Genomic DNA, 24,685 nt, shown 5'->3' with positions numbered 1-24,685 from the left:
GGGGAAAAAATAAAACAAGTGCTTGAGGAAAGGACTAATTAATGTAGTCATATTGCATATGCTGCTTTGAGTGCTCATTAAAATGCCTTGTTTAGTTTTGGGAACACTTTTTTTCTTATATTTTCCTTTGGAAAAATGGTCTAGAAGTGTCGAGTATCAGAAATAATAAACAGGGAAAAGTGAAATGATAGTCTGTCAGTCAGCTCAAAGTATTTACATTATCAGTGGTCAAGGGACAGAGATTCTTCCTAAGGTTATTAAAAAATACAGAATCTTCCAAATCAAGGTCTGACCTTAAAGATTCAAATAAACCGTGTTTACATTAGTCTCCAGATGCAGTGGTTCATTTCTCAGAATTCAGTTCAACTCAGTTCAACAGGCATTTATGCCCATAAGATTCAAGGCATTGGATAGGAAGTCAAAATGAAAGAGTCCCCAACCTCGAGAAAATTATGTTATTCTGGGAGGAAATAACATGTACACAGATAAGTAAATATGCAATGTATAAAAAAGAAATTCAAATTAACTTTACTGGGGATGAGAATGGAGCCCCAGCAACTAAAGGAATGAAGAAAGGCACACGAAGGAGATATTGTGGTGAGTCTTGAAGGGAATGAGGGATTTGACAGAAGTAGGAAATGAAGGAACAATTCCCCTCCTCCTGGTATAGAATGTAAGGTCCTGAGGATAGGATGGTGGAAACCCATAATGCCCACTTATGGGCAGGGTTGAAACTGATCGTTTCCTTGCATCTAGGACATCGTAGCTGCAGAAGAGCTGATTGGGCTAAAATGGTGTACTTAAGGGGGGCAGCTAGGTAGGTCAGTGGATTGAGAGTCCAGCCAAGCCAAGAGATGGGAGGTCCTGGGTTCAAATCTGGCCTCAGTTACTTCACAGCTGTGTGACTCTGGATAAGTCACGTAACCTCCATTGCCTAGTCCTTACCACTCTTCTACCTTGGAACCAATACACAGTATTGATTCCAAGATGGAAGGTAAGGGTTTAAAAAAAATAAATACAATGGTGTACTTAAAATAGTGAATCCCCAAAGAGTGGTGGGAATTCCAGCTACTTGAGGGTCAAAGTAGATCAAGCTGGAAGAATAATTAATTTAAATTCTATTAATTTAATTCAAATTAAATTCTATTAATTAATTAATTAAATGGTTAATTTTATGCTTCTGTTAATTAATTAAATGGTTAATTTAATTCTTCTGTGCTGATCTATAGAGAGGTAAGACCATTTTGGGTGAAATAGAGAGATTTAGTCTCACCCACACTCCCTCAAAAAAAAAAGAGACACTGTAACATATTAAAATAAAAGAGAGAGAAAAGAAAAAGAAGAAATAAATGTATAATCCTGAAGGGCAGTGCCTCATCCTTCTTCCTTATTTTATCTTTTTCTCCAAAGAGTTTAGCATAGAACCCATTTTTGCACATAGGGGCTTAATAAATTCTCAATGTATTAGATTCAATTGGAAAAGTCATGAAAAGAGGAAAATCTTGAGATTTTGCTAAAGTACTGTTATGCTATGACCAGGTCTATAGGAATAGTGAATCATTTCTTTTTGATTCTCCATAAAAAGTATTTGAGATTCTGGTCTCACAGAGCTATTTGGAAGAGAAATAAGCAATGTTCAAGGAAATTAATGAATACAAAGGTGACCCCAACCTCTGATTCTTACCTCCAGGCAGTTGAATTTAGAGATCACCTTACATGCTTCAAAAAAACAAAAAGAAGAAGGAATGCTGGGCTCATTCTAATTATGAGTTTCATGGTGGAATGGTATTTACTGCCAACAACAATGTTTTCAGAGTTTGAGGAGTCCTGAATTTGAATTTTGTTTCCAGTGTTAACTAGCTGTGGGACTCATGCCGTAGATACACTGATGAATTTCTGTGAGCCTTAGTTTCTTCATATGTAAAAAGGGGATAATATTTATATGTCTATTCCTTCCAGAATTGTTTCAAGGCTATAGTGAGATCATGCATGTTTTTGAAATCTTTGAATCTACAGAAAGGTCAATTATTCAAAAGTCTGAGCAATTCTATCAGGCAGTAGGAATTATCAATAATAGACACTTTCCCAATGTTTTTAGGCTTTCGAAACCTTTATATATACAGTCTCCTTGGAGTCTCACAATGCCTCATTTGACAGATAGGGAGACTGAGGCTCTAGTCACTTTGGTTAGTTATCTTGATGGAAGAATGCTGTCTTTGAATCCAGGTCTCCTGACTAGAAGTCTTAACATTATGTCGCCATTCTTGGATTTGATTTATGAGTGAGCAGACTTTAATCAGTCCAGAAAGGAATCAAATATTAGCCATGTCTATGTCAGAGGAACCACTCTAACAGTGGAATCAATTTGTAGATCTCCAAGACAAAAATCTCCCTTTTTCCTTCTTTTCCAAATTGTTTGGTGCTAAGTTCAGAAGGCTTACCTCTTATGTCCCATATTTTCATCTCTACTCCCTTTTTCATTGCAATTGCCTCTCCTAGGTCATTAGACTATAATTTCCCCATGTTTGAGTAACATGAACTCCTTACTCATGTAATTGCTTCCCAATCATTACAACTTTTCTATTTTTCTAATGTCTTCACAAATTCTACCCTTTTCTTTTAAAATTACACAAGACAAAAATGGATAAATTAAATCGCTTTCCATGTCCTATTTTCTTAACAACCTAGATCCTGCATTCAATGACATAAATCAGAAACTTGAAAGATTTTCCTTAAATGTCCTCCTCTTACTTCCTCAGTGGTCATCCTGCTGATTTTCTTTCATTGGTTCTGGCATTAAAGTAATATTTGAAACTGTCTGATGAAGGTACATCCAAAATCACAAACCAAATTAGTCAAGTGAAATGGAAAAACAGTTTCTCTAAAATCAAGGGAAGAAAGTCAATCTAAGACTTCAATTTATTCACCCAATTATAATTTTCTGCAGTTAATGGACAGTAGCATGAATAGACATAGAATACAATGGCAAGAATAAGTAATCCTTTAGATATAAAATGTAATTGGAAATTTACTCCATTTATTATGGAGAAGTCTGTGCTCAGGACTAGTCTGTCAAAGATATATTCCATAAACTGGAAATTCTTTTTCTGCTAAGTTTCCCATATGGTAATAAAGAAAATACCAAAGTATTTTTTAAAAATGGAAACCACTATGTAAAGTAGACCAGATTCTTTTGACTATGTCAAAGAAGAATGTGTCTAGACTGAAAGTAGAGGAAGAAAAAAAAGGATAAGAAAAGAAAAGGAGATAGAGAAACAATTCAATTATATTCAGCCAACATTTAATGTGCACCTTTCTTATAAAGGGCCCAAGTTAGGTGGTGCCGAAGAATATAAAGATGGACAAGTCTTTGCCCGCCAGGAACTCCTTCCTTTGGAGGGAGGGAAGATTAGATGAACATGTAATGGACTGGGTCTTGAAAGACCCAGACCTAATTACAGAAAAAGGTCTGATAAGGGAGGTATTTAACTGTAAAAATGAGGAGGGCCAGGTGATCCCATTATGAGGAGTGAACAAGTGCTGGGAGTGAATTAAATAGGAAGCTGAGCTAAGGGTGAACAATGAAAGGCCACTGCCAGGGGGCTGACCTTTAGTAAGTCAATTAAGAAAGCCTATTGGCAATCAGCTAGGTGGCCCAGTGGGTAGAAAAAACATAGATGGGGCAGCAGAAAAAGTTGTGGACATGGAATCAGGAAGAGTCATTTTCCTGTGTTTATATCTGGCTTTGGACTCTTATTAGATAGATGACTATGGACAAGTCATTTAACCCTGTTAGTCTCAGTTTTTCTCATCTTTAAAATGGCAAATTGCTCCAGTATCTCTGCCAAGAAAACTCCACATGTGGTCAGAAAGAGTTGGACACAACTAAAATAACTGAACAAGAACATTTGGAAATCAGACAGCTGCTCCTGACCAAAACTGGAGAAGATGGGGAGAAGAGGAGGTCATTAGTGGAGAAGGGGAAGCTGTGAGAAGCTATATTGCCTGGAAGAGTAGAAGAGTAGGCAGGGAAACATCCCAGGGAAAAAGACTAGAGTCCTGGCTTCTTTCTTTGTGGTGCCTACATCTGCTTGGGCTTTGACTCATCTGGCTTCACGGTGTTTTTCCCAGGCTACATAATGCATAGATGACTGGACTTGGAATTAGGAAGACCCAAGTTTAAATGAGTCTTCTGACACACACCAAATATGTATTAACTTCTCTGTCTCAATTTCCTGTAAAATGAGGATAATGATTATACCTCAAGTTTACTCTGAGGATTGAGTGAAAAAGAAAAAGATCAGTTTGCAGACCTTAAAGCACTCTATAATACTAGTTATAATCATTATTCTCAACGCTGCTTCTTCTTGGCCAGCTCTTTGTTGGGCTCCATGGAAAGGGAACTGCCAGTAAATTTCAGAATTCATGATCTTGAAAGTGGAGAAACTTAGATAAACTTAGATAAACACTGCCACGCTTGTGAGAGACTAGGAACATTCATTAGGAGTCAAGAGGCTAATCCAGGTTACTGAAAGACTCATCAGTGGGAATACTGAAGCCACAAGAATGTTGTTAAGCAATGTGGTAGACATGATGACTTTCACAGTTTAGTATAGATGTCCATTAAGGAAGGCACCAAGAAATAATCTGAATCTATCAGATATTCTTAGCTAGATTTGTTTTATATACAAAAAGAGAATAAAGCAAACAACAACAAAGTCTGGAAGGGGAACTCATAAGAGCTTTAAAAATAGTAGTGATGATTTTTTAAAAAGTTACTTTTTTTTCCAAGAGAGGCAGCTTTGACAGAGTGTAGTTTCTACGTTAGAAAGATCTGAGTTCAAGTCCTGCCTCTGACACAAACTGGCCATGGTAATCATTTAAACACAATTCTCTGGACAACTTTCTAAGATTAAGTTGAAGAGAAGGGGCCAAACTTCATTGAAAAAGGAGGTTTTGAACCCCAGAGTTTTCATGTACTGATTAAATCACAGGTCTAGTGCTTATCCCTATCCCTAAAAACATTTTGAAATAAACCTCATTTTTCTGGACAGCTCCCAGCTCTCCTGGTCCCAGGACTTGCTTGCAGTATACCCCCTTACCCCCCTAGCTAGAGACTAGAGACTACAAAAAGAAGGATAATTCTTGGGTTCCCTGCTCATGAAGAGATGATTGTACAGACTAACATTTGGATGTTTGTCTGTGTGATGTGAAAATCTAGACATCTGGAAACATCTCGAATGAGTGACTCATTGTTTCTCTTTGCATCCAGACATTTGGCTTTGTGTTCCTAGATAAGGACTTAGTCATATTAAATAAAGAATTATACTTACATTAACAAATGAATGTATATAGTTGAAAAAGTTCCTGTTCTACGTGTTAGTACATACAAGTAGGAAATCTATATCCATATATACAGACATAAATACACATGTGTACATAATACAAGCATGCATGCATAGACATATATATGTCCGTGTGTGTTTTAGCTTGTACCTGTAAATGTACTTACTGTATACACTAATCAATTCAGTATGCTTGATTAACTTGATTAGTCAAGCTTATCAATTTTTTAGTCAAAAAATCTATTTTGGAATGATTTAATTTTTTTCTTAGATTTTATTTAGATGTCAAAAGAGAAGAAAAAATTAATATGGTGTAGTAAGCAGAGAAGCAGCCTCAGAGTTCAGAAGATGTGTGTCTACCTCCTGGCACTGATGAGACTCGCTTTGGACAATTGAAAACACTGCTTAGTGACCCTGCTGAATGGAGGCATTACTTGGTACCTAATTAGAGAAGACGCCATTTTTCCTAGCACTCTGAGGAGATGGATTGGATACAGAGATCCCACAGAAGGTTGGAATCACTTCTCTGTCAGGTTGGTTTGGTTCTTTGCTCACCAAATGGTGCCTAGGACTTCTCAGCGCAGTTTTGAATATTCACAATTGAGCTAGTCTGTAATCTGAAGGGCTAAAAAAAATAGCCTGAGATAACTGGAGAATGCTGGTGTAGCAACGGCAGGAAGAGACCCCTTGGCAGGATCCCAATCTGGCTGGAAATGGCACTGCCTCAGCAATTCAATGAGTCAAACAGCTGTTTAGACCGTTCCCATCGGGCTGCTGAGACAGACTCCAACATGTCCATGCCATGCCTTGCCATAGCGTGCAGGCAAAGCATAATCAAATAGAATTGATTCTGGTATTGCTTAAATACAATGGAGATATTGAACTTCCTGTTGTAAATCACTAAAACAACAACAACAATGGGCTGCACTATTAAAACTGAGGGGGGAAGACTCTTTAAAAGGAGACATTTAAAAAAATGGATTTAAGTGGCAGCCTCTGTGAGCTCCATCTGAGGTTTCAGCCATCATGCGCAGCCCTATCATTAGGAACAACAATGAATCTTCATCTAGAAAGAGAAATCCTGTTTTCTTCTTCTTCAGTAGCTATATAATCCAGAATAGACAGTACTAGAACGACAATGAAAAAAGTAGGGAGACAAACTATTTTCACTGTCCTTTTAAGGACAAAAGATTTTGTAGCCCTTTTGGAATATACTCATCAGGGCATTTTTAAGTCAAATGAAAGTGAACATGAGAATTGTTCACCGATGTTATGCATTAATGCCCTTATTTTCTCTAGTACTCACAAAGTCTAGACACTTTTTAGGAGATTACCAGTTTCTTGGATTCTAATTTGACTGAAATTTGTCAGTAGTGGAGAACCGTGCATAACCTTAGTCAAGAGCATCATTCCTAACATAATTAGTTATTAACTTTGGGGGACGGGAAGACAGAACAGCATGGAACATTAAAACAAGAATGGTTTTCTTACCTCTTCCTTCTCAGCACTTTGCAAATCCCTCCACTCTTCAGTCACATGGCCAAAGTCCACTGTATTCATGGCTACTTTAAACTCCCCAATGATATCATGCTTGGAGAAACGGTCAAAATCATAGACTGCCATCACCAGAGTTTTCCCTCCCAATTCCGAGTAGGGCACCTATGTTAAATATTAAAAATCAGAAGAGAAAGAGAAAATATTTGGTTCAAACAACAGAGAATAACTCACTGTAATGTAAATTAGCTTACAGTATTTTGCTTTTAATAGCTAATGCTTTAATAAGTAGCACTGGAAGAAAATGGTGGTGGTGGTGTGGGTGATTTTTTTTCTTTTAAAAATCGAGTCACTTGACTTTCTGAGACCTGCATTGTTTAGAGGAAACTAGGCTACCACATTCATTTATCTAATTGTCTCAAAGATTCAGTAGCCTGTAACAGACTTAAGAAGGATAATTTCTGCACAGCCATGCTCTTCAAATTGCGAAGATGTATGCATCTCTTCAAGAGAGACATAAAGAAGGTTAACTACATAGGCTATTGGTAAAGTTAGGTTTTGGGGGGGAAGATTTCCTGCTTAAATGAGTCAGTTGCTTAAAAGGAGCCTCTTACTTATAGGAGTAGATGCCACATTTTGATATGTCCATTCATTCTTTTAAGAAATTGGAATACCATTGTTTAGTGAACTCAGTTGATCCTCATAGTCACTGGTGTTCTCTCCCTTTTGAAATAACTTCACATTCACTCTTCTTCTTTTAGACATTATAATTGCCCCCCCTTCCTCCAATGAAGTCATGTTTATTTTTGTTTGGGGATGCTTGGCACCTACCACAGTGTCAAATATTCAATGGACACTTAAAAATGTTGAACTGAGGGGCAGCTAGGTAGCTCAATGGATTGAGAACCAGGTCTAGAGATGGGATGTCCTGGGTTCAAATGTGGCCTCAAATATTTCGTAGCTACATGACCCTGCACAAATCACTTCACCCTTGCCTAGCCCTTACCTGCTCTTCTGCCTTGGAGCCAATACTTAGAGTTGATACTAAGATGAAAGGTAAAGCTTAAAAAATATTGAAAGAATTGAATTAATAAATAGGACTGTAGATAACTGGATGATTTAAATGTACATCCAAATTGTCTTATTTTCTTTGAATCATTTACTCATTGGGAAGGTCTACCTAAGAAATGAGTATTTACAATCTTATTGTTGTATGATAATGTTTGATTTGAAGCCTCTTCTGAAGTGTGACATGCTTGAAGATGGTTTGATTGGAGACTGCTAAGGGACCTGCTAAATCCTCCAAGTTTTCAATTGTTCCCAGGACATATGCTCTGGGTTTGGATATTTCTTAGTGACATTTTTTTAGAATTCAGGAAAAGTCTGTTGGAAATTTTTATTATATGTAATTGGGAAAATAAAAAATATCTTTGAATAAAAAAAGAAAAAAAAAGATAAAGAATTCAGGAAAAGCAATATAATCCAGGAAAGTTACATTTGAGTAGCTGTCTAGAAATGGTTAATTAAAAGATTGTTCAGATTTGTGTTTAAAGCTCAGTTGATTTTAATACCCTTATTATATATATTTATGGTATAAATGGTTATCTTATGGCCTAGCTGATATTCCACAATTACCTATATATCAAGGAGGGAAATAAGAGGTAGGATATTTTTCTATATTAGCAGATGAGTATTTCAATTTTCCTTAAAATCATTATAATTTTAAAGATCTATTTGACCTTGCTTGATTTGTAAAGAAGCTGTTACTTTGAACTTCAATATATATATTTTAAAATTAATCATATATAATATATCATCATCAAAATTCACATGCATGAAAATTATAAAAATGTTAAAAAGGGCAGTTAATCTAGATACACTTTCAGTTTCAGGAGAAAGAGAAGTTTGGTTTGGCTATGCCCTTTAATAAGTATATTATTAGATGCTTCTTACATGCCAAGAACTCTGTGGAATTCTGCAAGTACAAAGAAAAACAAAAGGTAGTCTATGTACGCAAAGAGCACACAGTTTAATTGGGGAGAAAACATTCAAACAATGATGTACAAACAAGACATATAGGGTAAATCTAAGATAATTAATGGAAAGAAGGTATTGGCTTTAAGGGAGATTGGGAAAGGTTTTTTGTAGAAAGTAGTTTAGCTTGGACTTGGAGGAAGCCAGGCAAGCCAGTAGACAGAGATAAGGAAGGATAACATTCCAGGCATGGGAGCCACAGCCCATGAAGATGATCTGAGTCAGGAGATTAAGTGTTTTGAGTGAGGACTAGCTAGGAAAAATTAGTGCCATTGTATCAGAGTACCTGGGAGTGAGTGAGGTCTAAGAAGACTGGAGAGGTAGGAGGAAGTCATGTTATGCAGGACTTTTTATGTCAAAGACAGTTTTATATTTGATTTCCAAGTGTCAACTTAAAGGTAATGATGGGTCATCTCTTTGAAAGTGTTCATTAGGCAATTAAAATATGTGTTTAAAAGGAATGTGAGAATCAATCAATAATAAAATTCTATTAAGTGCCTACTATGTTTCAGGCACTATACTAAGAATTTGGGATACCATATAAAAAAAAAAGGCGAATGACCGTTGTTGCCCTCAAGGAGCTTACAGTTGAATGGGGGAGCTAACAACTTCTCTACATTATTTAACATCTTTCCTATAAAATAAATTAAGAATATTTTAAATTAATTCTGGCTTTTGGTTTCGATTTTCCTGCCTTTTTATTTTCCTGCCTTTTTTATAACCTTGAAAAATTTCCCCAGGCTTTTCGTATGGGTGATTAAGCAGGAAAGGCATGTTAATATAGATTCAGAATAGGTAGGTCATTTGCTTCTCCCATTTAAAAAGATTTAGGACATTTCAGTTAATGGTCATTTAGTCAGTAACTGCCAACATTCCTTTTCTTCCCTCCCTCAAAACTGACTATCTGTTTCCTCTCCCTTCTGCCTCCTTACCCCCAAGGCAAAATTTAGCTAAATCTGAAACTCTGGGATTAAGTATCTTGTCTTGAGATGTTAATTAAACAGTTTTTATTTCAGGAGTATTCTTCAATCTGCATATAAGGGGATAGACTGCAGCTATGATTTTAATGTTTTTTTAAAATTTTTATTTATTTATGTATTTATGTATTTATGTATTTATTTATTTATTTTTTATGAATCCCAAGGGGGAAACACCCTCTTTCAGTGCAGTTGGCACTTGCTTTGTAAAGTCTTAGAGAGTAACTTTGCCCAAGGTTTTATACAGCTTGATGTATATGTTAGAGGCAGGACTTAAAGACAGCTCTCTATTCATTCCACTAAACTGCCTTTTTTTTTGTTCATAGAGAAAATAGATTAACTTTTGGTAAACCTAATGGTTTCATTTCTCTGAACTGATCTCTTTTTTTCTTTCTTTATAATGTAAAAAATGGATTAAAAAGTAGAAAATGTAGATAATCCACAAGCTAATCTTAATATCCCTCCAAATAACATTTTATTATATTTTCTTGGGTTGACTAATTAAAAATAATGCTCAATTGAATTAAGTCAAAAAGGGTTTATATAATTGAAAATATGTTACTCTAAAGAAGAACTACATTTCCCGGGAGCCCACTGACTTCCTGTCTCTTTATGTACTTCCTGTAGATAGGGGATATTAGGCAGGGATGTGAAGGGTCCTGCTCTCTTTTTGGCCCTGTCAGCGAGCACAGTGGTGGTGAGTGGGGATTTTGAAATGGATAATCAGCCTTGGGCATGTGGTCTTTATTTTGTATCCTCTTTATTCCTTTATTTCTAGTGATCATTAATAAATCTCCCAAAATATTTTTATTATTGAGATTTAAATTTAATTTTTATGTTGAGTAGGTTAGATCCTACATATATGTGGATTAGGTGATTAATAAAAGTAATTTGCAAGGGAACACAAAGCTGATCCCAAATAACAGTTGTCTGTTTTGTCACAGGTCCTGAAATTCTTACCATCTAAGCCACTCCTAAACTCTAACTGGCTCTCAAGAGCCGACTGTTAAAATTTCAGTGTAAGCATTTATTATTCTGTATCTTTTGAACTGAACACTAAAAAGAGGCCCACAGGTTCCTAATAAGGGGCAGCTAGGTGGCTCAGGGGATTGAGAGCTAGGACTAGAGATGGTTGGGTTCTGGTTTCAAATATGGTCACATTATACTTTCTAGCTGTGTTATCCTGGGCAAGTCACTTGACCCCCATTGCCTAGCCCTCACCACTCTTCTGCTTTAGAACCAATACACAGTATGGAAACCAAGGCTGAAGGTAAAGGTTTTTTCTTTTCTCTTCTTTCCTTTTCTTTCATGTCTTTCTGTCTTTTTTTCTTCCCTTTTCTTTTTCTTTCCTTTCCTTTTTTAAAAAGGCTCTTAATAAAACAAATATATTTAGCTGAGATGGATTAACATTAAGTTGTTGGCCCTCACTAATAAAAATATAACTCAAAGTAAGTTTGCAAGATGACACATTGTATATAAAATACAATGATTTTGTTGGTAGTTGAGTATTTTGAATGCATAAAAAGAGTACAATTGATTAAGTATACTTAGAAGCAGCTTGAATTCTTGAAAGTTAACAAGAATTCCTTTTAAAAAAAGGTGGTCAAAAAGAGGGGAACAAATTTGGGGAGAGCTTTATTCACCACACAGCTATAGTCAAGAGAACCTTCCTGTCAAAGCAAAGAAGCTGAGAGGGAATGAAGGCATAGAAGCATGGCAGGAGGTGAGCAGTCAAGCATACAGTATTGCTGAGACTGCATTCCTATTAGATGCTGCCCATTCCTTATGCCCCACACCCCAACTCCCAGGAAGAGAAAAAAAGAAATAAAATGAGTCTAGGGCTGATATTTATCAGAATTGGTCATTCCTCTGATTCTAGTAATGTGACCTCCTCTCCTCATTTCTCAGTTGTATTAGAAAGATGTGTATGAATGTGGTCCATGAATGATTGATTGCACAGTCAGGAAACATGGGAAACTTGGCACCTACAATGCCTGTGATTTCTGAATTCAGACTTAAATACTAGTTACTGTGAGGCTGACTTGTCCTTGCTTTCTCTTTCTATGAGAGTGGAGACCCTTGCGATGTCTCTCTACTAGCCTGTCAAATTAATAAGTATTTCTTAAGGACCTACTATGCGCCAGGCACTTTGCTAAGAGCTCTGTCCTGGAAGAAGGGCAAAAGACAGTCCATGCTTTCAAGGAACTCACAACCAGTGTTTATCTGTGGATTGTGGGAACCTCTCTGGTCCCATTGCTAGGACTGGTGATTATTAGTGACAGTTGTCCCCATTAGTTCTACCCCTAGCTATAATCAATGGTTTGGTTCTCCCTGTTTCTCCCCTCAAACCCCCTGCCCCAACATTATAGTGAACTGTTGCTGATTATTTTTCCAGCTCCATTGACCTCTGATGAAAAATATGGTTTTCAGTTTAATTTGCAATTATCCCTCAAAAGTTTGTAGAGAGAATATTTAGGCTGCTATCAAGACTTAGGGCTGGGATGGTATAAAAAGTGTTCAGGACTCCGTTCTAACTGGCTCTCCAGAGGCGATTGTTACATTTTCAGTGTAAACATTTATTATTCTGTATCTCTTGAATTGAACTATAAAAAGATGCTCACAGTTGACCTGCTTTACTATGTTATAGAACAAGGCATGAAAATAAGAGGAGGCAGAATCATGCTTGGTCAGACCAAACAAGATTTCTGTTCCTAATTGGCCACTTGAAACTTCTAGTTGTTAAGTTGTTTCACAGTAACTTTGAGGCTACTATTTAATAATAACTATCATTTATGTAATGATATATATTATATAAAAAGCTATATATTATAACTTTCAGGTTTGCCAAGCACTTTTGCAAATAGTGTCTCATTTTTTCTTTACAACAACTTTTGAGAGGGAGGTACTATTATTATCTCCATTTTATAGAAGAGGAATCTGAGGCATGTATAGGTGAAGGAATTTGTCCATGAGCCACTATTTAAGACAGTTCTATTGTTGCTGTTCAGTCATTTTTCCATTTTGTATTAGTCTTTGTGATCTTGTTTGGGGTTTCTTGGCAAAGATACTTGAGTGGTTTGCCCTTTCCTTCTCCAGCTAATTTGACAGATGAGGAAACTGAGGCAAAATAGACTTAAGTGACTTGCCCAGGGTCACATAACTAGAAAGTATCTGAGGACAAGTTTGAATTGAGGAAGGTGAGTCTTTCTGACTCCAGGCACAGCTTTCTATCAACTAGCTTCCCCCAAATGGTGCTAGTAACCTTTCTTTTCCTAAACTCTAGTTGAAAAAAGGGATACTATAGAATTTAGAAAAGAAATAATGGTAGATGCTGGCTCTTGTCAATGCAGTGTAAGCTTCTTGAAGGCAGATTGCTGGTTTTTTGTTTTTGTTTTTGGCTTTGTACCCTACATCTAGCACTTTGCCCTGTACTTAGTAAATGCTTAAAAAACATTCAGTGATTTGTTAGATTGAAGTCTAACAATTAACTAATTATCACAAAACTTGGAACTTTTTGAAGCATATCACAATATAGCTTGCTTCAGTCTTATCTGATTGTCCGCCATCTTGAAACAAAATGGTTATAAATATTTTCACGTACTGTTAATTTTTTCATAATTCTACGTGTTGAGGTTAGCAGTTCATAGAAGTATTAGTGTAAAAGCATCCTCAGGGAATCTTAAATGTGTTCATTTGAAGTTAATAAATTATTCTAAAATTCACATGAAAATATCTTTTGCTTAAAAATAAAACTGATGGAATTTCAGTGAATTTTTAAAACTCAGGGTGGTAAATGCCAATACGAAGTTTCTATCAATCAATCAACAAACATTTATTAAGCACCTAATATGTACCAGATATTGTACCAAGTCTACAAAGAGAACAGTAATTAGTTCTTGCCTTTGGGAGGCTTAGGATTTTTGAAGGGAGATATATGTAAATTCTTATATATGCATATATAAGTAATATGTATATGTAAATTCTCTCTCTCTCTTTCTCTCTCTCTCCTTCTCCCCTTCCCCCATCTCTCTCTCTCCATCTCTTTCTCTCTCTCTCTGTCTCTGTCTCTCTTGTTTTCTTTAACTGTCTCTGCCTCTCCCCTTTTCCCTCCCTGTCTCTGTCTCTTTCAAATTCTTTTTCTTTCTCTTTCTCTCTCTGTCTCTCTGTCTTTGCCTCTGTCTCTCTCTCTGTCTCTGTCCGTCTGTCTGTCTGTCTGTCTGTCTGTCTGTCTCTTCCCCCCAATGGCCAAAAAGGTAGTTGTTTTTGAGGGAACACACTAGCAGTTGAAGGGACTAGGGCAGCATTTATACACAAGGCAGCAGTACTTCAGCTGAGCCAAGAAGCAAACTGGGGATTCCAAGAGTTAAAAGAGGAAGGAGAACAGTCTTTGCATGGTTGAACCAAAGTGAAGGCAATTGGAAATGAGGATGAGTGCCTTGTTTGAATCAAATGAGATAATTTATATGAAAATGCCTTGTAAACCTTAAAAGTATATCTCTATCTATGATATGTATGTATGTACACACATACACATGCATACATGTTATCGCTGTGTGTTTGTGTATATATATAATAGGTATTCACACATAGATGTATATGTGTATATCTGAGTGTGTGACACACACACACACACACACACACACTCACAGAGGAAATGGCAAACCACTCAAGTATAACTGGGGTCCATGGGGTCATGAAGAGTTGAACGTTATTAAACAATTCAACGACAACAACTATAGCTATTATTATTATTATGTCATTATGTTCTTCCAGGTAAACAAGGGTGCCAATGGAATTTTGTTTTAAGTGTAAAGATATACTCAGAAAGTATTCTACCATTGTGCCCTGGACTTATATAAAAGAAAAAAATTTCCATTTATTTTTCTTATTAGCTAACTATGAATTTAGAGAAAGTGCTTAATAAAGTCAAGGTAAGAATCTGTTTAATTGACAGATAATCAGGAAACTTTTTGCCTTGAAGACTCTCTGGGGAACAGAAAAGGTCATTTTTTTAAAAACCCTTACCTTCTGTCTTGGAGCCAATGGCTCCAAGGCAGAAGAGTGGTAAGGGCTAGGCAATGGGGGTCAAGTGACTTGCCCAGGGTCACACAGCTGGGAAGTGTCTGAGGCCAGATTTGAACCTAGGACCTCCCATCTCTAGGCCTGGCTCTCAATCCACTGAGCTACCCAGCTGCCCCCAGAAAAGGTCATTTTTAAACAAGATTGGAAGTGATGTTGGAGACACTGCCACCTCTACCTATTTATCCTGTTCGAAAAGTTTGCCATCCTGCTGTCCTATGCTTAATGTAAGATATGAACTCAGTTCAAGCAAGAGAAGCTTTTCACTCAGGTCACTGGTAGATCCACAGGCATTTTATTTCTCAGAAATTTATTGCTTTCAGTCATGGTTTTTAAAAACATTCTCACAGAAAACAGTCCACTAAAGACATACCCCAAGGGGATAATTTTTACAGATGGCTCCAAGCTAAAACCCACAAAACTTATGTATGCAGCAATAGCTTAGGCCTTTGGGGAGATCACTCCTGCTGAATTATTATAGAAATTTCCTCCTGTTCTTATTTGTGAACCAGAGCTTTCATGCTATGATAGATCATGCCAAGGGAAAGGCCAAAAGTGAGAGGAGGAGGCTAGCTCCCAGAAAAAAAATATATTCATAGAATTCTGGATAGCAAATTAAGCTATATGGATTATTCAGCAACCCCCTGCAAAATAAAGGAGTTCTAAAGGATATATTGAACATTTATTTCACTTATAATTGAAAAATAAACTAAATGTTATATGTACCCTAAGAATCAAGTCAGGTTTTTTTTCTTTCTGGTAAATGATTATAAATCTAGTATTGATACATATTAAAATGATTTGGCATCTGACCTTTACAGGGATCCACACATGCATTTAAATCATTAGAACAAAACAAAGAATTATAAATATTTTTATATTCAAAAAGCTCATTTTGTCACAAATTGAATATCAGAAATTTTACAAAGATATATGGATCACCGAAATCTACAATCAACTAAAGAAAATAATGATGACATTATTTTTAAAATACCTTGAAAGTAAATTGCTCATTGAAGACAGGATTAAGAGTCTTTCTGTGGACTTTTGTCTCAAATTTCTTCTTCTTATCAGGCAGCAGGAACACTTTCACGTAGGGATCTGATGTACCACCCATATCTAGGGCAGGAAGCTCAGCTGCTTGAATGATTCCTACCAAGAGCTAAGAGGAAAGAGGAAACAAACAAAGCTCAGACAAAATCATTAAATAGCTATTTTTTGGGGGAAGGGGCATTGATTTATTCACACATTCACCATTTCCTGGAATTTCTTCCCCTTTCACTTTTTAATTTTTTGCTTTTTGCTCCCCTTTTAATAAACTTCCAGCCCTGCAGGAACCTGAATCACAGACAGCAAATGGAGGGATGCTATAGGCTTCAGAAAACCAATTATGGCAGATGCTGGCGCTAGGAAGCCTGGTTTTAAGCACAAAAGAGGCTTTTAAAGGGATGCTGATTACAGTTAAATACGGAATTCATATTTGCAAAAGGGTTGCAATCAAATAACTTTCCAGTTGCTAAAAGCCCTTGTGCATTATTTTTCTTTGAAGGGCATGATTTGTAGATGAAAATACATTGTTAAACAATCATACATCTATAATTATAACTAAGCAGTTTCTATTCTAAAACATCCCCCTTCAACCAGTTAAATATAAATTTCTTAGAAAATGGAGAGCATTTTGGGTTAGGAAATTAGATCATCCAGTCTCCTTCACATTTGACCTTCACTTTGGTTACAAACATCTGGTAGCTATCCATTTTAATTATAAGCTAATTAATAATATCTTTTTTGAGGTGTGAAAACTAAGTCAGGGAGAATTGGAAAATGCACACTTGAATCTCAGGTGTGTCATAAATGAGCTGTGGAGACTTGGATAAGTCAGATCACTTATCTGAGACATTTCTTTCTCAACTATGAAAGGTGAGAGTTAGACCAGATCAGAGAGTCCTTGGCTGTGTGTGTGTGTGTGTGTGTGTGTGTGTTTGTGTGTGTGTGCGTGTGTGTGTGTGTGTGTGTGTGTGTGTGTGACCCTTTTGGCAATCTAGTGGACCTTTCTCAGAATACATTTTTTTAAGGCTATAAAATTGAATTCATGGGATTACTAAGGAAAGCAATTATATGAATATTGAATTGCAGTCATCAAAATATTAAAAGAAGTTCACAGACCTGATGTTAAGAAACCATGGAGATGATTTCTTCCATTTCTAACACTCATGCATCACATCCCAATACTGTGAGTTTAGCTTTGTATAGCAAAATGAGTACTGAAGTGTTTTTTAATGCCAAAATAACATTCTGTTTTTAACCAAATACACAAATAATCTCTGTGTTCATCTTCTATTTGCTCCTCCACTGATGGAAGCCTTCTTGGCTGTTAACTAGTGGTCCCTGTTCTTGCATGGGAAGAGTGAGCTAAAACACAACCATAGCTCAGCCCAAAGGTTTGGGGAAAGACAACTGAGGCATCTCCCATCTGTAACTCTAGGTGTAAAAAAAAAAAGTCACACATAAAGCTATAGGGTCTGGAGCTACCACAGAGATTTACTCATTCAAAAATGAAAAATGGATCTGTCATTTTTAGCTAATTGAGTCAAAAGAGCAATTCACTTCCTAAGCAACAATGACCCAGACTAACTTATTCTGTTCATTACTGAACCACTCTGCTCTTAAGTGTGATGTGGTCAGCATGACTCAATTGCTATCCTAGCCTGATGCATTCATTGGTAATGGATTTCCTTATTTATTGCTTCCATTGCCTTTTGAAGCATCAACAGACCATTTTACTTACAAGGAAGGCAACCAAACAATACATGCAAGCTGGTATGAGATTTTTAAATGAGGACCAGGAAAACAACAAAGAGCCTACCACTTTGGAAACTGTCATGTAGTATTTTGTACTCACTGTTTATCTAACAATTTGTGCAATCACGATGTCATTTGGTTCACAATTCAAACACATTTTTCACTTCTGGGAAATCAAACCTACAACATTGTTGTCAAGAAAATATTGACTATTTCTACTTATAAAATTTTTGGAAAATGCTGGTTTGGAAAGGTAAAGTGATCTATTCCTTTTTTTTGGGATTCCTGTCTATGAAAGAAGTCATTTTTCTTCTCGGAGAAATTTTAAGTGAGCTCCCATTGTATTCCCAATGTGGGCCACTACTTCTGTTTCATAAGGATGTATATTTTTTATTAGAATGCAGCCTCAGATTTTTTAATGTTCTTTAGATTCTTTTGCCCCTACCGAATATAAATCAACTAAAATAATCGAATTTGAGAAAACCTTGTGTTTAAGTTCAAAGATTTCATTAGGTAACAATCTTAAATCATGTACCTATTTTAACTTTGTCTCTCTTCTCTCTCTCTCTCTCTCTTCCCCCTCATCTTCTTTCCATCTAATCTTTCTGCCTTTCTGTCTTGTCTTTCTGTCTGTCTGTCTCTGTCAGTCAATCTGTCTGCTTGCCTGTCTGTTTACCTATCTATCTTCTATCCCTCTATCCATCCATCCATCTATCTATCTGTTTGTCCATCCATCCATGCATCCATCCATGCATCCATGCATCCATCCATCTATCTATCTATCTATCTATCTATCTATCTATCTATCTATCTATCTATCTATCTATCTATCTATCCATCCATCCATCCATCCATCCATCCATCCATCCATCCATCCATCCATCCATCCATCCATCCATCCATCTATCTATCTATCTATCTATCTATCTATCTATCTATCTATCTATCTATCTATCTATCTATCTATCTATCTATCCATCCATCCATCCATCTATCTATCTATCTATCTACCTACCTACCTACCTACCGACCTACCGACCTACCGACCTACTGACCTACCTATCTACTGATCTACCTATCTAGCAGTAAGGTCGTGCAATGAATAGAGCACTAGGCCTGGAATCAAGAAGATATGAATTCAAAATCAACTCTAACCCATACTAGTTATGTGACCATGCACAAGTTATTTAACCTCGCTTTCCCTTAATCTACTAGAGAAGGAAATGGCAAACTACTCTACTTTTGCAGAGAAAATGCATACCCAGTCACAAGGAGTCAGATATAATTAAATGACTGAACAACAAATTTATCTATTTATCTGTCGTGGGCATCAGGAAATGTGCTTTCACCAGAGTAGGAACATGGGAAATCAGAAAACTTCATTCTCCTGTGAATATAGGTCTTTAAAATGCTACTTGTAACCTAGTGCATATCCATTTAGAAAAAGGAACCAAACTATGAATAGTGAATGTAAAATACTATTTTTTTCCTTTGGAAAATGCAGAATTGGAATAAAATAGAAGAATAATGCTCTGAGTTTCTTTTAAATGTTGATTTTCTGGGACAGCTTTTCCATCCATGCTGTCCTCATGGAGGAACAGCCTTTCCATTCATGCTGTCCTCCCAGGAACTGCTCCCCATCTTGCTGTCCCACCTTGCTATCCTCCTGGCCATTCTCAACATTATTCCCTAAATTAATAAATTTCTCTTTTTATTTAAAAAAAATAAATGCTGATTTTCTTAATGCAGTGATTCCCTGACACAAGCCAACTCACAACGTAGCAGATAATATCCTTCTCATCTTGACTACCTTCTTCTCCCTCTTTCAGAGGAACTCTCTCTCTCTCAGGGGCTCATTTCCCTTCAGCCTTCACACTCTAAGAGATTTACCCAGAAGGAAGTAAGAGGCTATAACAGGTGCTCTCTGGGCTCTAGGTGTAACCTCTGTGGGTAACTATTTCTGTTAACATGAACCCCAAACTGGTATATAATCCACATCAATAAATCACTTACTAATACTAAATTAATATAATCAAAATATTTGCTGAAGATGCACACCAAATAAATCACTTATGCCCAACACTGTGCCCATATACTTGAATCATACTCTTCTACTAATGCTCCTGTCTAGTGTCTGTGGGCAGAGTGGGCACACACTTAAGATCCCAGGGTACTAGTCCTCATGTGTAAGAAATGTAGTCGGTGTAACGAACAATCCTCTTTCTGTCTCATAAAGTTTCTTAATGAACATAGCTTTTGCATTGAAAAAAAATGCTTCCTTTGCTAAGGCAAGCAAATCCATGCTCAGTGTGCTGCACTAACACCACACTAGGCATGGCGTCTCAACTGTATGAGTTAATCTGCAGAACTAATTCCCTCATGCTCCATCTCTAAGCTATTCCTCTGATCAGTTGGTGCTGCTGCTCAACAGGAACTGTAGTATCCATCTTGTTCAGCTTCAGATTGAGCAGATGCATTCAGCTGAAAGAATCTTATGCTCTTTTTAGAAAAGGTGACAGCATTTATTCTAAGTCTGGCAAATGCCTTGCTAAATCTGCTCCTTTGGAAAGAAACTTTTTCATCTCTCAGGAATGAGAGGTACAATTCAGAGTCAGAGGAAATGCAAATAATAAAACAACCATGTCCATATCTATATATAGACTCTCATCAAAACAATTTTTTGAGGTAAATTCTATGATTACACCAATTTTACACATGGGAGAACAGACACGGACAGAATTTAAGTAACTTGCCCAGGTCCACACAGCTAGTTAAGTGTCTTAAGGTAGGATTTGAATTGAGGTCTTCCTAATTCCAAATATGGTACCTATCTGCCTCTTTAAAACACTCTAGAAATTCTAATTATTATTACTATAAGCCTGTCATAAATATTCCAGCATCAACTTTTACTTAGCTATTTAGAAAATGGGATGGAATTAGAAGCTGTTTTATTATTTTTTTCCTCAAACCTGGTTATTCTGGAAGTCATAATCCAAAGAGTACTGAAGTTTTCCTAGTTTTTCTTCTTCTTTTGGTTCTTCTTTTTCTTCTCCATCAGTCAAGCCAGTTTCAGCATCATCATCCTTGAGGGCCTACAAGGAGGGAAATGGGAAATCAATTCACTTTCCATCAAGACACAAGTGAGGCGATGGATGATGCCTGACGTTCTACCCCCAAGCCATTAAAAGCCAGTGCAAAGCTGCCTGGAGTCTCAGTTGGTCTGACACACATTCTTATATGCTGCTTACAGATATTTTTTATTCCATCTGTGCACAAATTTTATTTTTTATTCATCAGCAAGCAAGAAGGAAGCAACAGAAGCCTTTAGAATATCACAAGCAAATAACTTTTAACTGTTGCAAAGGCTGAAATACAAAGAAAATGTCAGCTTGACACTGAAAAGTGTGCTCTAATCCAGTCGCTTCTTACAGAGGCAAATGTAGATAAACATGCTGTTAACTAGATCAAGTCACATACTCATTCCACTTAAAGAAATAAAAAAAAAGTCAAATGTCATTCTGCATGCAGTGAAGGCATTTACATAATAAGAAAGCAATAGACTTCTACAACATGATTCTCTGTGAAAAGGCAGGGTCATATGTGTTGAGTTCTCAGAAAATTCTCATTCTAGAAGTTTCATACACATATATCTGCAATGGGAAGAGAAAAGGAGGCAATACCATGCCACTGGCAAATGCAAGTCCCAAGAAACCCATTTCCATGTTGCTTTCCTAACAGCTCCATCAAAAGCTTGGTTGAATTAAATTGATTCAAGGGTCTGTTTGTTTCAGAAATGTGAGAAGTACACTTGTTGTTCTGGCCAGATTTGAAAGGGCTATTCCTTCAGCACAATTTGCTGCAAAAATGCACAGATAAGGCGACTCAGCTCTGCTCTTAGAAAGTCAATTCTGTAAAAACTGAAGATTCCTCGAGACTCAAAATGTAAACTCATCAGACTACACGATACTAGGAAGCAGTTTTCTTCTTAGAAATTTATTCTAGGTCCTGCTTCTTGTCTTATGAAAATTTAGCAAGAAAGTGATAAGATGAGCATTCAAATTAACCATTTTTCTCAATCAGTGTAAAAAGAATGCAGAGAATCACAGCTCTAGAGTTAGAGGAGACCTTAGAAGTCATTCTAGTCCTCACCTTTTATTTTACAGGAAAAGAAATTCACTGAGGTCCACAGAGGGAAAATAACTTGCCAAAGGTCACAGAGATAGGATTCGAGTCCGGGACTCCTGCCTTCAAAACCCTACCTACCCTACACACACACTGCCCCTTAAAGATGATTGCCAAAACACTTATTGTTACTTCTCTCTGTTTCTCATTAACTAATGCCATCTTTCCAACAGAGGTGAGTATTCTTGTTACCTTCTTCTTTGGTACACTGTTTGTGATATACTTCAGAATTTTCTGGAATATCTCAAAGCTAAGAGCAAGATATTTGGGAGATAGAAAGGAAAATCCCAGAAGCTAAGAGCAAGACATTTGGGAGATTGAAAGAGGGGAGAGTAGTCCCTGTCCTTTCTTAGGTAAGTACATAGTAAATCTTCAGAATACTTAGCTGCCATTTTGACCTAAGGCTTTAAGTACATAAGAACTTGGGAGTTAGTCACAGGGACAGAGCATTGAAATAGAGCCAGTCTAGCTTCCTTTTCAAAAATTCCCAGGAGCTCCTATGGAAAGTTGATAGGATTCAATTTTCTTGGATAGTATTGAGAAGAACCAAGGCTAATTTCAGAGTAAAACCCTTTCTAAATTTTCTTAGCTTCCCAGCATCCCATTTGAGAGTCTAATGTATGTTCAACTTTTTTCTACAACTATTGACTGATGGGCATGTCTGGAATAATAATATCTGGAATTTACTTGACTAAAATGTCTGAAGGCACAAAATAATCACTGTTATTTTGGTATCTCCCTTGAAATCTTAACTTCTGGAGTCATGAATAGGAACAGGCATTAACCCTATGCTAAGGAATGACTGGGGTCTTGTCAGAGGACTTCATGTAGCAGAAACTACATGGATATCTTAAAGATTTCATCTTACAGGCAGCTATCACACCTGTCATCCTTGATGTGCTTAGAAAATTGGAGGAAGGGAAATTACCTCCTTGAAAAATTTCCATTTTTATATTAATAGCAAGCTGTCCAGTGCCTGTTCCTGGCTAAAAAGCAATCTGTACATTTTTTCCCATCATATAATTAAAAAACACACACATGTTGAAGGATCAAAATAATTTAAAAAACCTTTCTCTTACAACTGACAATTTACGTATCATGTTTTGGCCTGCTGCAATTCAAAAGGCTTGAGATATTAAATCTTCTTCTCCCTAAGTAGCTTGTGACCCAATAAAAGGTGCAGAACCATCTCTGCAATTATTCTGCATGAAATAGGGCTAAATTTTTTTGATAATTTTTCAGTGCCAATGTTCATCATTGAAGTGATTAAGTCTACTCCTTTCCCAAAGGCTGCGTTTAAGCAAGAAATTTTCTGTACCAATACATTAAATTCAGACCCATTAAATCAGCAGCTATTATAGTGTCTCTAGAGTGGTATTTTTTTTCCCTGTCATAGCAAAAAAAATGTGGGAGAGAAAGCTTGTAGACCCAGCAGCTGAGACGTTGATAAACCACTGTAGAAAAATTTGTGAAGGGAAGAAGAGAGATGTCTTTAAAATGCAATGTTCAGAGGACATTTGTTGAATGCCTTCAACATGATTCTCATAACAGTCATCTTATCACCTTAAGAGAGCACATTTGTTCATAGCAATGGCATTGTTTTGTTTTGTTTTGATCTGAACTGATTATTTCATCAGTATTGGGAGCACCAAATCCCTCTATCAATGGAGAATAATTATTCACTCTCTTTTTTTCTAGACAAAAGCTAGACTTATCCATGGCCATACAGCTAGAATGTGGGATATCTGGGATTTGAACCCATTTCTTGACAGCCTCAAGGTTGGCTCTTTAACGACTACATCAAGCTGCCTCTCAAATGTCATTCTTTGGATGCAGAACTGACGAGATATGATTAACAAAAGGAAGTATAACCAAACAAATTTCCTGTTTGTGCATGCCAGTTTTCAACTTGAGCTTCCTTGTACTCCTCAATTTAATATGTTAGTAATAAAGAAAATGAGAACCCTTTATCTTGGGGAGGAAAAATCAATTTAGTTCAGCCTTTTAATATGTGTCAGAACTGCATTTTAAAATCTCAGCTGAGGAGCCCCAGCTGCCGAAGAACTAAATATATCAGAGCTTTTGACTAGGTGTGTCTAAAGAGCAAAATAAACCTACCGCAGGTGAAAATCCAGAACAGTCATGAGACACAACACAGATAAGGAGGACATAGAAGGAAAAAATAAAAAAAATTAAAACATCCACGCACAAACATCAGGAAAAGAACCATGGAGAAATGACTTTTTCCCATCACTTTCATTTTGATACCCACACTGGTATTTTGAGGGTCCTTTAGCTTTGGAAATGAAAAATGTTCCTGTAAAATTTATGTTGGAAGCTACACAGGTCTAGGGCCCAATGGGAATTTGTACACCAACCCCCGACCCCCGATAACATCATATTTCTCTGGAGAGTTTGTGGGAGGGGGTGGGTGGGTGGGTGAGTGGGAGTTTCACCAAATATATGTGTCTTTGTACTTTGCAAATTATAATTCCTTGAATTTTTCAAAAGATAGGCATTGATGATAGAAGAATTTAGAGATTGTTCTAGGGCGATGATGCCTTTGATAAACTTGGAGAAATTCACTCCATATAAAAGACTCTCCCTTTCAGTACATTTCAGAAGTATGCAGACCATATGGCGCATTGCATCGTTCTTATGATCATGTACAACTAGGCATATGGTAAAATACTCTATGTTAAAAAAAATAGCCCTGGGACCTGTGATTTCATTGGTATTAGAAGACTCCTGGATGAGGAAACTCCATCTGCC

At 36.8% G+C, this 24,685-nt stretch overlaps 1 protein-coding gene across 14 annotated transcripts in view; it reads right to left on the bottom strand.

The window, feature by feature from the left end:
• The window catches only part of SYT1 (synaptotagmin 1), a 734,125-nt gene that overhangs the window by 192,089 nt on the left and 517,351 nt on the right, over positions 1-24,685 (bottom strand). For 7 of the 14 annotated variants that reach the window (XM_056798523.1, XM_056798527.1, XM_056798526.1 and 4 more), the window contains 3 exons: positions 20,701-20,814; positions 15,924-16,091; positions 6,837-7,004 (listed from right to left, as the gene is read on the bottom strand). In XM_056798523.1, coding sequence (XP_056654501.1) covers positions 6,837-7,004; positions 15,924-16,091; positions 20,701-20,814 — 450 coding nt within the window. Of the gene's footprint in view, positions 1-6,836; positions 7,005-15,923; positions 16,092-20,700; positions 20,824-24,685 lie in introns of all 14 variants that reach the window. The other 7 variants (XM_007503097.3, XM_056798520.1, XM_007503096.3 and 4 more) reach the window with 1 other exon arrangement.

Source organism: Monodelphis domestica, chromosome 5 (genome assembly GCF_027887165.1).
Source record: "Monodelphis domestica isolate mMonDom1 chromosome 5, mMonDom1.pri, whole genome shotgun sequence".
In the NCBI taxonomy this organism is placed as follows: Eukaryota; Metazoa; Chordata; class Mammalia; order Didelphimorphia; family Didelphidae; genus Monodelphis; species Monodelphis domestica.
Note: the sequence above shows the minus strand (reverse complement) of the source record. Positions and strands in the feature narration are given on the sequence as shown.